Here is a 15,199-nt window from a genome sequence, read left to right as displayed (position 1 = left end):
GAAAAAAATGGAGCCCCATTCTAACAATGCCCTGAATAAACCCTTAAATGCCATAAGGAGAGTTTCTGAGGAAGCACCCCATGTGATTTTGGATAAGGCTTTGAGGGTGTTGATAGCTTTAGTCGAGATGGAAAGGATGTGAGATTTCCACGTGAGTTGAGAAACAAAAATTATTCACAAATATTTAATTTCGTTGTCACAAGGAATCATTTGGTTATTAATTTGAATTAAGAACACCGTTGTATCGATTTTTGATTTGGAGAAGATGCAAAAATTGCACTTAGGAATGGAAATGTTAAGACCTAGATTGGATAACCATGTAGTGATCTTAGTAATAGATGCATTTAGTTTAGTAATTCCTTCGTTGATGTCTTTGTTAGAGGTATAGAGAAAGATGTCATTTACATAAATAGTAGCTTTGGTGTTAGGATTTAGATGTTGCATAATTTGGTTTGTGTAGACATTATATAGGAAGGGAGACAGAACAGCACCCTACGGGACGCCTACACGGAAAAAAATACTAGGCTAAAAACACATGAGCGTCTGTTGTGTCTATTGCACGCACACTACCATGCGTGATTAGCTTGGAATCCATCCTATTTTCGCATGGTGCTGTGGCAAAAGTCACAAAAGCCATGCATTTTAGGTAAACTCCTGTGTGATATTTGCAAAATGGGCTCATGTAAAAATCGAACCAATAGACTCCATGCATTATTAGGCTGATTTTTTTTCCGTGTACATGAGTTTTATTTGGATCGGAATCGTTGGGTGAGAAATATTTAGATTGCGGGTAGTAGTCATAAAATTGATGAAATTTAGTATACGAGAGGGAGTGTTAAGGATTTGCTGTTGGTAAATAAGTTGGTCGTGACGGACACAGTTATATGCACCTTTTATGTCGAGGGATACAGCTAGGACTGATTCATTTCTTTCAAAATTCAACAGGATATCCGTGTAAGCGACTGCTGCACAGTCTGAAGAGGATCTGGCTTTACAGGATGCATATTGAAAAGGAGAGAACCAGTCTTTATTTTCAGCAATATATTCGAGTCTGCGGTGAATTAGGCGTTCAAATAGTTTGGAAATGTTGGAGGAAAGGGAGATGGGTCGAATGCTTTGACCTTCGGGTTATGGAATAAATAAAATCAAATTATCTCTCCATGATTCCAGAAAGATGCTATTTTTAAAGAGATAATTGAAAATTTTTAGTAGAAGATTGTGACAGGATGTGGAAAGTTTTTTGACTATAGAGTATCCAATAGAATCCATACCGGGAGCAGTATCTTTTTTGCATCGAGATAAAGCGAAATGGTATTCATTTGTTGAGAAGGGATCATTTAAAGGGTCCTGTTCGTTTAGATTGTAGTCATATGGGATTTCAATTACAGGAATGTTTGGATTTACAAGTTCTTGTTGGAGAGAGACAATTTCAGGAAGGTTAGGGTTGTTGTAAATACTAGTGGATTTGGCAGAGTTAGGGTGAAGTCCCATTGAACCGTTTTGCGTTGCGTTTTGCAACTAGGCCATGAGTGCAAATATAGACAACATATATCTGTATCTCTCTCACACTCATGGCCTAGTTACAAAACGCAACGCAAAACGCTATCATGGGACTCCAGCCTTAGCTGTTTGGAATCCCTTGATTATGTTCCAGATTTTTTTAAGTCCCATAGAAGGGTTAATAGTGGAGCAAAATTGTTTATAAGAGTTACGTTTTTGGTTGCGAAGGAAATTATTTATTTCATTGTCAATTTGGAGGTACTGGGTTAAAGCTTCTTGAGATTGTTTCTGGAAATACAATTTTTGTGCTGTGGATCACCTTTCAACTGCTGTGGAGCATTCATCAATCCACCATACTGGTTTGGATTTACCAGGCTTTCGACCTCTGTTGGTAGGCTTGAAATCTCTAGAATCAATAACAGATTCCTTAATCTTCTCAATTAGTTTAGAGTAAATTTGGATATCAGGAAGGATGGATTTATTTTCAATGTCGTTCAAGATGTCAATAGCGACGCGATTTATTTTGAAATGGAAGAGTTCCTAGTTTATTTTGGATAAGTTGTATCTAGTGCTGTTAGATATCGAATATTTTGGTCTAAAGGTCTGTGTGGATATTAGAGGATAATGGTCAGAGGAAAAGGTGTCATTTAAAACACTAACATCTAAATTGTTGACGAGTGATGTAGAGGCAATGACCAGGTTCAGCACACTGCCAGAAATGGAATGCCAGAATGGATGTTGCAGTAAGTGGGGGTATCGTCGTTCATGACGACGAAATCAAAATCGGATAGAGACTCTGAGATTCGAACCATTATAATTGTATGTTGAATGTCCCCAGACTGGGGAGTGTGAATTGAAGTCACCTGTGATGATTATGTGTGGGAATTGAGAAAGTTGTATGAACAGTCTGTTCCAAATATCCATATCAATTCGATTATTGGGAGGAATATACCGTTAGTAGTTTCAATGCCAACAGAACACAACTCAAAAAATTCATTCCACCAATCTCCAAGATCGACTCTCGAGGTGATGAGTTCTTTCCTGCATAGGATTGTTGAACCTCCGCCTCTACCGTAATGTCTGTCAAAACGAAAGGTGGTGAAACCCTTGATTTCCTATGAAGGAGTCTCTGTAGTCAACCATGATTCAGACAGGCATATAGTGTCAGGATTATGATTCATGATGAGAGTTTCGAGTTCTATACGTTTGTTCAGAATGCTTCTAGGATTCCAGGAGCAGATTTTTAGATAGCGGGAAGCTAGAGAGAGGGAGGGATTGGTCAAGCATGTTGTTGAAGGCAAAGAGTGAAATCAAAAACAAAAATAGTATAGAATAAAAAAGAGGACTACACCGGAGAGGAATTTCGATTTATTGTGAATTCAGAATTAAGGATAAGACAGTTAGGGAAAAACAATGGCATGAAACTATGATTGAAAGTTCGTTCACATTAGGAATGAGACAGCATAGCAACTCTGAAGGGTTGAAAGAGATGGATGCGAACTGATGCATGCGAAAGAATTAATAATATTGTCATGCATTGTTTAAAGGTTAATTAATTGAGATTTATTTAAGAAAGGGAAAAGAAACATAAAAGGTGAAATCGCACATAGGTCGACTGTATGTTTTTACCTATATGTCTTTACATCCATGTGTAAAGATGGATTTTGATTGTGTAATTGGACATACTATGTGCTAACTTTTACCTAACAGTTTTCTGGAGTTTATTATGTAAAATAGTAGTTAAAAATTAATTGGGGTTTAAATATTATTAACTGCTAAAATTAAATAAATGTATTGTAATGTAAAAAAGGGAAGAGGGTTAATACTTTAATAGAAAATTTAATCATTCTTTTTATCATCGATTTGCCTCATTGATATGTCAGATGAAATGTTTGTTTCTTCGAATGATTTTTCGATAAAGGAGAGCTTAGTCTGGATGTTATCAACGATTGAGTTTAAGAATTTTCGATGTTCTTGTTTAGGATTTTTATCGATGTGTTGTGAATTAGAAAGTTCATTAGAAGATTGTTTTGGAGTTGATGTTGGAAAAGATTGGAGATTAGGAGGGGGTCAAGAAAAAATTAAGAGGAAGATGCTGATGGAATTGTTGGAGGAGGAAATTGAGCTGGAAGAGGGGGAGCGAGCATGGAGTCAAGAACAGGGGAAGGTGAAGATTTCGATGATGATGATGATGATGATGATGAATCCTTTGATTGTGGAGAGTTGAGTGGAGAATTTGGGGAGAGAATGCCTCTTGAATTTAAAACATCAGTGCCTTCTTGGTAGACAAGATTTTGAATATAACAAATTTTTGATAATTCAAATTCAAATTTGTAACGTGGACAATCATGAGAAGAAGCCATGTGAGAATCGCGACAATTGTTACATTTGGGCTGGAGTAATCGATTAGAGCATTTGATTGTGATGTAATGTTGAGAGGAAAATTCACAAATTGGGTAAGCAGAACGGCATTGATCGGCTGTATGGCGAAAACGTTGACAATAATGACACCTCTTAGGAGGGGGAATCATAAGTGTGACAGAAAAGAGATAGTTAAATAAACTGATAAATCTAGGAATGGTTGGAGAGTTAAAGGTGATTTCAACAATATCAGTAAGAACGTTTCCTGGGTTAACTCGCCTTTTAAGAGAAAGGATTACTGGTTTTAATAAAACGTCCATATTTTCGTGTAGTTCCAGGAGCGTAATTTAGTATCGATGTTTTTGATGAAACCCTTTTTATAAAATAAAGATATTTCAGGAAATGCAAGGTATGGTTAATTCTTATTGTTGTAGTATTTAAAGATTTTGTTTGCATCGGAATAATTTGCACAAATCTTATAATAGTGCTATTTTGGCCATTAGCAGAAAACGTTAAGGGGCCTGGAGTAATTGCTCTGATTTTTTTGCGAGAGCAATCGGATTGTAACGGCCGATGTTCACAGATGGATCCTGCTTGGAATCAAACTGGAGGATTACTATGAATGGTTGATTCATGGATTGAGAATATCTTAAGCTTGTTTTGGAAGTGATTGAGGAGGATTGCCATTCTAAATTATTATTATTATTATCTGATGGGATTGTTAAAGTTACTTGCCGTGAAAAGGTTTTATTAAGGGAAGAATTTTTGGAATAGGGATCAAAAGATGTAGACTCACCCTTAGAACCCAGTTGTGACTTTGATTCACGAACGCGTTTGCAAGAGTTTTGTGAAAAGAAGTCGTTCTTCGACTTTTCAGACCAGCTAGCATGTCGGACGATTCTCTTGTTCGTTTGGAGTTGTGGCTATGATTGTTAGTTGCCGGGAATGGAAACGTCAAGATTGTGTAGAGTTGTTAAATTTTAATTTGTAGGCTCCAAAGAAGAGGAAGGGGTAGATGCACTTGGAATGTTCCCTGACTTCGCTGTGGAATGAATAGGAGATAAGTTAAGAGAATCATACATTGTATTACTATACTACCCGAGTCGAACTTTTAGACCTGCTTACCTCCTTAAAACTGAGGGTTTGTAAGGATGTAATAGGATGAAAGCAGAGTTTATTTGCATTGCAAGCTAACTCTGATTACCTCCTGCAAACCCCTGGTTAGCGACAAATTTAGATGGTAAAAGGAGTAAAGCAGGTGTTCCTAGAACCTTATTAAATACTGCTTGACCCTTACTTACAGAATTCTTTCCTCTCCCAAAACCCTAGAAAAACTGCTCATAGCATATTTGAGATCATTTTTAACTAATTTTTATAATAACTTTAATTATTAATAAATGGCATTATTATTTAATGATTTTTACTTTTTTTTAATTTAATCGTTACCAATAGCGAATGTATAAATAATGTTAGTATATATGTGAGGATTAATACATATCTATTTATATACAAAAAAAAAATTTTTTAAATTAAATATTTGTTAATTAAATTATTTAACGGTGTATATAATCATTAAATTGCATACTTATAACTATACAATACAGAAAAATAGGAATAAACGCAAACCTACCAAATAAATAAAATCTAACGCACGCGAGACTTGAACCTACGACCTACGAACTACGGACTACGAAACTAACGCCCTAACCACTATGCTACGGAACCTAACTGAACACAGACGCTTTATTTTCAGTGACTTGTTGAGTTATTAGTTTTGGTGATTTAATAAAGCATTTATTGACACTAATACACTACGGCAAATAAATAAATTGTTTAATAATAATAACCTACTTTAAACATTCATAAATTAATATTTTTATTATTAAAAAAAATGTCAAAACATTTCAGTTAAAAATAATATTTATAAATTAATAATAAAAAAGTACATGTTTCGGTAACTTATTCGCAGTTTGAAGTTAGTTGTTGTTTACATTTTTGTTTTTAATTTTTTTTAATTTTTCTTTTCAAATATTTTCAATTTTAAAATTAATGTATTGAAAATCTTCGAATTGTTGCAAAGAATTTTATTAAAAAATTTGATAATAATAGAATTCCTTCAAAGAATTTCTTTATTTAGAAAAATAACTAAATTCTCGCGAAGAATTTTATTAATATTTTTAAAAATCCTAATTAAATTCTTTTGAAAAATTTCTTTGAATTTTTTTTAAACTAACTAATGGAGTTTCTTTAATAATTTTAATTGAAAATTTCGAAAGCAATTGCATTTTATGAAGAAGAATTTTATTAAAATTGTATTGAAAATAATTGATTTCTTGCGAAGAACTTTACTATTTATCAAAATAATTGAAAGGTTTTGAAGAATTTATTAAAATTTTAAGAAATAATTAAATTGTTATGAAGAATTTTATAGAAATATTTAAAAATCATGAAATTTTTTCAAAAAATTCAATTAAAGTTGTTTCGAAAATAATTGAATTTCTTTAAAGAATTTTATTAAAATTAAGTATATTCAAAATAATTGAATTACTTTTTGGAAATAATATTCTTTCAATTCTTTTGACGAATATATTTAAAAATTGCATTTTGATATCTACACTGAGAGAAAAGAAGGTACACTGCTGTTCATTTGGAGGTTGTGTATCGCAATTCAAATTTGGATCAACTGCGCACTCTAAAGGGGCGTGTAACGCGCCCCTTTAGAGCGCGCTGCTGACTCTTGACTCGTGGGACGCAGTGAGACCGCATTGTCAAATAACCTAGGTTATGGAGACCATGCGAGCTCACTGCGTCCCATGTCAAGAGTCAGCAGCGCGCTCTAAAGGGGCGCGTTACACGCCCCTTTAGAGTGCGTAGTTGATTCAAATTTGAATTGCGATACACAACCTCCAAATGAACAGCAGTGTACCTTCTTTTCTCTCAGTGTAGTAATTTAATTTTTATATAGAATTTTTTAAAAATATTTTGAGAATAATTAAATTGTTTTTAGAGAATTTTAAATTCTTGTTGAAATTAAATTTTATGTAAATTTTTAAAAATAATTAAATTCTTTCGTTTAATTTTATTTTAATTGGATTAATGATTATTTAATTCCTGCAAAGAATTTTATTATTTATAAAAATAGTTGAATTATTTGGAAGAATTTATTAAAGTTTAAGAAATTAATTGAAATTTATGAAAATATTTAAAAATATTTGAATTCATCTAAGGAATTCAATTAAAATTGTTTTGAAAATAATTGAATTCCTGCAAAGAATTTTACTATTTATAAAATTAATTGAATTCTTGCGAAGTATTTTACTATTTATAAAAATAATTGAATTTTTTGGAAGAATTTATTAAAATTTTAGAAATTAATTGAATTCTTTCGTGAAATTTTCAAAATAAAAATTTTGTAATTTGCATAACAATAATAAGTTGTATATCTCGTTCCGCGCGTAACATTTCCTATTGTAAGAATATGTATTGTAGAAGCAATACAGGGTTTAAGGTTCAATTAGGACTTAAAAAGGAGTTGCCAGAGTTAAATAGAACTTACGCAGTAGGAAAAAAACACCAAGGGTTTGTTAGGTGCAGGTTAGGGTTAAATTATACTTACCAGGAGGTAAGCAGGTCTAAAAGTTCGACTCGGGTATTAAAAGGAAAAATTTTTTTTTTTATTTATTTGTTATCTTTTAATTTTTTTATTATTTTAATATAATAAAATAATTTGATTAATAGGTTGATTGTTAAAAATTCCTCTCTGGTATATAGTGTTAAGACAAAGAAGTTTACATAAAATTTAAAATTAGATAGTTAAAGTTGATTGGGACATTAGACGCTTATTAAGGCATTCAATTTGTTTTAATATTAATTAGCAGAATATATAAATAGAGAAATTTGTTTTACTTTTTGTAGATTTTAGGAAGATTATTTTAAAGAAATATAAAGGACGCTAGTAAGAACATGCGTAAAATTACTGTTTGTCGATGTGGTTGCTGGTGAATGAAATCGAAGGAAAATTTTCCTGTTTATATTGTCTGAGAATTTCCAGAATATAATTTATTTGAATCTTCTTTATGTTCGAATGGATTTAACACGTGTTGATGATGGTCCTGTTGGTTAGGTTTGAAGGAAAAGTTGAAACTCCATGTTGGTGTAGCCTATCGTGGGAATTTTAAATTTGTTAAATATTGGTATATATTGAATTAAGACTAAAACTTTAGTAAAATAAGAGTATTAAGAGGAATTTGCTATCGTTTACAGTAGTGATTAAGTTAATCTTGACACGGATGTAATATAGCGCGAGAGATTTTCTCGCCACAAAATTAGACATGTATCTTACACGAAGGTTAACACGATAATCAAAGATTTAGAAAATGAAAAAATTGTTGAAATTAAAATGATTACGTTTGGCGGGCACATTTAATAAAACAGACTTTTATTGCTTTTGACTTAATTGAATTTACGATCAAGTTTCTAATGAAGGAGGTAAACTTCATCCTTATCGGACCAAATAAGATGTACATTCCAAGATCTGACGCAGCAAGACCACTGTGTCACGTACCATATTGTACAATGTAGAACGTGAGTTGTGTGCTTTATTGGGAAGAGCTCTTTGAAGTTACAAATAGGAAGCCTCACAGGATTATAATACAATCTATATCTAGCGAAATTATTCACTTTCGACTTTTCAAGAATAATAAATTTCAACTATAAATAACATATTTTAGACACTTGGAAACTTTTCTTCTCGGAAAATCGGCATTTTCAAAATTCTCTTTCTTATTCTAATTGCTTATAACTTGAATATAATAATTGGTTTCTATTTGGATTAGAATTTAAGTTATGAATTTTTTTAAGGTTTGATTTTTTGTGTGAATTTTTTAAATAGTTTTTGTATGAATGACGTTTAGACATTTATATCTATTATTTGAAATTCAAATTAATTTTTAATGTATTTATTGTTCACGTGCTTCATCCGTATGTTTATAAAGACGAAGCGAAGCGGGCCTTCGGAGAAATTAGTTTCCATGATTTCTGTAAATTCTTGGCGAATTGAAAACCTTGAAAAAGAGAACTTCGATACTTGTCAGCTCAAAGTAAAAGCTCCCCTTATAAAAAACGACGCCTGGGAATATGTAAGTGGAGAAAGACCAAGACCAACTGTAAGTGAATCCGCCGCAGTAGCAATAATGTGGGATATCGCCGAGAGAAAAGATCATTTTGTTCTCATTTTATAGATGCATCCATCAGAGCTTCGCATAAAATTTGAATAAAAAGTGTTACTTTAATACTGAATTTGGTGTTAAAATAACATGCAATAAATTTTACCCTCGTAGGAGGTGCCTTTTTCTATGTTTGTTTTTTATTTGTGTGAGAAACATTACACACAATATTAATCAGTCAAAAAGGATCTTCAAGAAAAGCGAAAACTGATGCCTTCAATGTTAATTTTCAATGCAAAAACGGGTGTTTTATACTTGGACAAAAGTGTCTTAAATCCGAACGCTTTTGATCATTAAGACACTCGTTTTACCAGTGTTGTTGCCCAATAGCAAAGAGTTTTATAGTAATTAATTTTAAAGTATTAAAACTTTTGCATTACTGTTCTTTCTTAACATATTTCAGACATTACAAATACCAGCTTAATCCTTTCAATATTTTAACAGAAAAGTGGGCGACAATATTAACATTGGGAATCCAACAGCGACAAGCTGTTAAAGCATTTTAGAAAGTAAACGCAATTCTTTATAATGTTAATGAAGTAGCATTTGCACAATTTGCGTCGATAGTGTAAATATAATTAAAATTGGCTGAATAATAATTCGAAATTTATCAGAAAGTAATTTACTCTCTAAATCTGAATTAGCAAAATTTCAAATAAAAAAAATTTCGGTGCAATATTTCATTTGCGTTCAGGTTCTTAGAAAAATATTAAATTCAGAAGTCCCAGGTCGTGAAAAACAAATTACCAATAAACTCATAAAATAAAATATCGATTTCTATAACTTTATTTACCCGGGGGTTTTCGACGTCGCTGAATACGAATCCGACGTTAATTTTTCAAAATTCAAAATGGTGGATCCAATATGGCAAAAAAATAATTTTAAATTTACTAAATTCGATTCAAACAAGTTACAAAGGGGTTTCCGGTAACGCTGATTATATTTATATACATTTATATACATTGGATTCTTAATTAACACCCCTAAAAGTTCCCGAGTAACTAAGTAAATTTCATTTGATTTTTGAATATTTGTGCGCCATATTACATCCATCATTTTGAATTTTGAAAAACTGACATCAGATTCGAAATCGACAACCCTGAAAATCCCGGAGTAGCAAATGTTATAGAAATTCATCAATGTTAACGTCTACATTTATAATTATATAAATGGTTTAGGGGAAAGTGTGTCTTTTGTATAAACAATTTAAAAAAATTGATCTTAACTTCTTTTACCGATAAAAAGTTATGCGGTTAAAAAAATACTAAAAAATTTCATCTTCTACGTTTATGAATATTTTTCCAAAAACAAATGAAAGGTTTCTTCCTGCGTTTCATATAATTTTAATTTAACGTGTGATTATGTTTAATATAATAAAAAAGAAGAAAAATAAATGACGTCATGATTTACTTTCGCCACGTTAAATTCACTTTTGCCACTCTTGTCAGAGGATTTGAGAAAAGTTCTACTTTTGCCACGCTTTTCAAACAAGAAAAGTACTGTTTTCAGCGCAGGCGTTGGAGAAAATAATTTTTTTTCAAAATTAATGTATGCTTTTTTTTTCTTTAGAAAATATTGTTTGACAATTGTGGGACACTGCCTAAATTAAGTTCAAAATCAAAAATAACGATGAAATATATTTATTAAATGGTTACAAATATTAAAAATGTTTAATTATTAGTTTAAAATTTGAAAAGAAAAAGTAAGAAAATGAAATTAATTGGAATCACAATTAATTTATTACAAATTTTTAAGTAAACAGCTTTATCGCATGAAACGCAATGAAACGAATTGTTTTTGTTAAATTAATATAGCTATGAGTGATTCTAATAGTATGTACCTGCATTGTGCAATTAAATCGCCAAAACCAAGAAATAAATACTTCTCTAAAAAAAGTGGCCCACAATTACCCAAATGCTTCATTTTACAAAAAGCTTTGCATTATTTATTCATTTTAATTTGATGCAAAATTTCTTTTTGGAGTCAAAGTACTAATGCCACACAATAATTAAAATAATATTTTTCATAATTTATTCCTGAAAATCCTTGTAAAAACAATAAAAACATGAAGGCCCAAACTAAATATTTGAATGCAATTTTTCAGGTGATTATTGTTTACGGTTTATAGGTAATTATAAAGCATTGTAAAGTAATGAAATGTTAATAAAAAATTTACTTTGTATGAACAAAAAAAAATAAAAAGAATTGGATGATCAAACTTATAAATATTATTAAATAATTGAGGTGGCCCACAATTCCGCAATCTCCCCTACTGTATAAGAAAATTTTATTTTTTTCTATTAAGACGAATGAACTTTATTTTATAAATGTTAAATTGTTTTAAAAATGAAATATATTTATCGTTAATGCTTCCTCCACGAGAAATCAAATTTTTTTGCTGATCGTAAAGAGGAAGCAAAATTTTCATGTAATGGACATCTGGATTTACAACTTGTTTAATAAATGTCTCATAACTGGACATATTTTTTTTTGTTGATAAAAGCGAAGTGCTCGGAATTGATCATAACTTTTTTTGAGTCCATCTGAACACTACACTTTCTGTGAATTAAAGTTGCGTATTTAAGTTACTTTTCGAACTTATTTACAATTTATGGGTCAAAAACAAAACCCGTCTCATACCTGGACACACTCCCCTACGGAAGAAGTTAGCCACGCGCTTTAGCGCGCGAATTGTTGTTAGTTGAAATTAATTTCTTCAGCTCCGCATTTTAATTTGAACATCGTTACTGAAACATTTAATACCTAATATAAGGACGGTGACTCTAAATCCTAATACACAGTAGGTGTTATCAATTTTAATGAAACTTTTAATAAAAACGTCGTCGTGAATTTAATCCTTGTCTTCTGAAAAAGCTCGTATGTCGACGTTGATATGACACGTATATCTATAGATGTATGTTTGTGTGGACGAAGGCGAAGGGTGAGGAGAGAAGTTAAAGGCTGTGCGGAGAGACGATTAAGGAGAATCGCAAAGCGCGCGAAGGAGAGACAGCTTTCAATTTGCGTGCCGACCTCGTGACGGGAAAATGACCGTAAGGACTGGAAGCATTCGCCATCGTCTATGCAGATTGCCCTTAAATTGGCTAAACGTTCGTTCACTTGGAGGCAGAGCAGCGCCATCGGCTTCGTTTATCTTTATCGTGGCGGGCGTAGGCACCGAGTTAACGAGAAAATTGCCTGACTATCAGCGACTATATACGACGTAATCGGACCTTACAATAAGGCCGGTGTCGCACTTCCGTCGATCGCATTCATTTAAAAAAGACTTGCAACAAAAGCAAATTTAAAGCCTTTCTTCTGCTGTTTTTTTCTTTTATTCTCCTTTTCATTCGTTTGTGCTTGAGATCGTTGACCCATTAAGAGTCGTATACATTGGGTCCTTTTAAGCAAGTGAGAATAAGCTTCTCTGATTGTGAGTTCGTGTTCTCCTATGAGAGATAATAGACTCATCTCTATGTAACGGCTTCGTGGAACATTGGCGAGAATCATCTCGTAATGCTTTAGAATTCGCGGGTCTGTGATCTTTACTTTTTGCTACTTTACATTATACTACACTTAGGATAATACCTTGGACTCACGAAGGGAATTAAATGAATCTTTTTGGAAGATGTTCTAAAAAAACTGTTTCATTAAATCAAAATATGTATTATCCTATTTACTAATGTTTATAGTATGAAAAAATAATGTTTGGAAAAAATGAATAAAGTATGTTTTACTTCTCTGGCATAAGAAACTGGAGTTTTTGAATTGAGATTGTAAAATTACATAACTGACTAAAGTGCATATACTCTCGTAGCCTGAGGAGAGACGCTCATTGGTTACTCTTCAGGAATAACCAATAAAAAAACGGTAGTCCCATGTGATCCCATGTGATCAAAGAATAGTTAGCTTAAGATAAAGTAGTTTAATTAAAGAACTTTTTTTCAAATTAATTGACCTTAGCAAAAGTGGTTCACTGAAAAAAAGTTCTGATTATGGTATATCTAACACGATATTCTGGTTAAAACAACCAAAATTTTGATTAATCTAACCAGAATTCGTTTTCAATATAAGTAGATTATGTTCTACTTTAAATATCTTTTGTAGAAATTATTAAATTTGTAATGTACATATTAACCTGTAAATTGTACAAAACATTTAAGAATATAGGGGATACAGTTATTTAAAAAACAGAGTTCTTTAAAATGTGGTGAATAATGGAGAATAAACTTTATTCATGCACTGGAAAAAATTTCTATTCCGAAATCAACAAAGTTGTTATAGTTGGATCAAATTTTCTTAAAAAAATCAAAGTTGGTCATGGGTCTTTCAATTTTTGTGAAACTTGGTATAAATGTAGTGTTTTATGACAAAAGATTTTAGGAAAAAATAGATTTTTTAAAATTTTCAAAATTGTGGATTTTACCGGGCATCAAACATTAAGGGGTTATGTACAGTTAAAGCTTCAAAAAAACTGTTTTTTAGAAATTTTTTGTGGCCACACATTAAAATAATTAATAACAAATCTTTTTCCACATGAAATATACATATTTCAAGAAAATATTCTGAAATTATAGTAGGTAAATATAAAGAAACATGTGAATGATGGTGGATTCCACGTCAGTTCAACACACTTATTTTCATGACTTGTTGGGATTTGGCTGTACTTTTGTAAATTTATTACTTTTATAGTGATAAACAACTCCACCAAATATTTTTTCAAAATTTTAAAAATTACCAAAAATATGGCATTTTTAAAATTTTTGTCTTTTTTTGAAAGTGCTATAACTTTGGTTCTAATTAACCGATTTTGGATTTTAAAAAAAGGATTTCTTTGGTTTTAAGTATATTTTAGGTTAAAATTAATATAAAAAAAAATACAAAAAAATTTTTTTTTTAATTTTGAAAAATTAAAAATCCGTTTTTGAGAAAAAAAAATCTTCGATTTTTTCAAAATTTTACTAAATGTTAGGGCAAATGTGCTTTACATGTCCTGTAAGTTTCATCTTGGGATCTCAAAGGGATTCGGAGTAAAAAAATAAAACGTAACCACAAATTACGAACATATGGGGCAAAATTCCTCAACTGCCAAGGTAAAAAAATGAATTTTCTCTAAACTTTGCTAAAATGTTTCTATAATCAGTAGAAGTGTAAATATAATTTTTTTTCGAATTTGATAAAATATTTTTTGAGTTATGGAGTTTCAAAATTTTGATTTTTTTTAAAATATCTTTTTTTCGATTTAATATATTGATAAGTAAAATTAATCAAATTTAAAGTATGAATAGTGATTTTTAAAGGGGTTTTCACGGGCTATAAGCTGGTGATGAAAAAAAGTTGTTTTATGTCAATTTGTCCTTGAAATTCAAGGTCAAATTCTTAATTTCAATATACAGTAGAACCCGGTTAATACGATCCCGTTTAATACGATTTCCCGCTTAAGACGCTCATTTATGGTGGTCCCTGCAATTAAAAACATACATTTTATATCCCGCCTAATACGTTTTCCCGCATAAGACGCATTCTTAGTGCGGTCCCTACAGAATCGTATTAACCAAGTTCTACTGTATCTAAAAATCGGTATTTTTTTTCTAACCTATTCCAATCGAAAGCTTACCTTTTTTCATATGAGCCTTGTAAAAAACAGTGGGACCATGAAACTTTTTGAAGAAATTAATTATAAATCATCATTTTCTATGTAAAATAATGATAAATTATTATTTGCCTCAAAAATTCTCATGGTCCCACTCATATTTTTACATGGCTCATAGAAAAAAGGTCAACAGCTTATAGCCCGTGAAAACCCCTTTAAAAATCACTGTTCATACTTTAAATTTGATTAATTTTACTTATCAATATATTAAATCGAAAAAAAGATATTTTAAAAAAAAATCAAAATTTTGAAACTCCATAAATCAAAAAATATTTTATAAAATTCAAAAAAAAATTATATTTACACTTCTACTGATAATAGTAACATTTTAGCAAAGTTTAGAGAAAATTCATTTTTTTACCTGGGCAGTTGAGGAATTTTGCCCCATATGTTCGTAATTTGTGGTTACGTTTTATTTTTTTACTCCGAATCCCTTTGAGATCCCAAGATGAAACTTACA

General features: G+C 31.2%; 2 protein-coding genes across 3 annotated transcripts in view; one reads left to right on the top strand and one right to left on the bottom strand.

The window, feature by feature from the left end:
• LOC122512755 (CD151 antigen-like) overlaps window positions 1–15,199 on the top strand; it is a 410,729-nt gene that overhangs the window by 104,913 nt on the left and 290,617 nt on the right. The gene's annotated exons all lie outside the window — the stretch shown is intronic.
• On the bottom strand, window positions 3,582–4,181 carry LOC122512745. The gene has a single exon (XM_043628778.1). The coding sequence runs from the start codon at window positions 4,179–4,181 to the stop codon at window positions 3,582–3,584; it is 600 nt and encodes a 199-aa protein (XP_043484713.1).

Source organism: Leptopilina heterotoma, unplaced genomic scaffold (genome assembly GCF_015476425.1).
Source record: "Leptopilina heterotoma isolate Lh14 unplaced genomic scaffold, ASM1547642v1 Lhet_125, whole genome shotgun sequence".
NCBI classification, from domain to species: domain Eukaryota; kingdom Metazoa; phylum Arthropoda; class Insecta; order Hymenoptera; family Figitidae; genus Leptopilina; species Leptopilina heterotoma.
This window is presented reverse-complemented; position numbering and strand designations above follow the sequence as displayed.

Bases quoted from the DNA above. Each gene is read 5' to 3' on its own strand.
- LOC122512745 (XM_043628778.1), bottom strand. From the start codon at position 4,181: ATGGACGTTTTATTAAAACCAGTAATCCTTTCTCTTAAAAGGCGAGTT.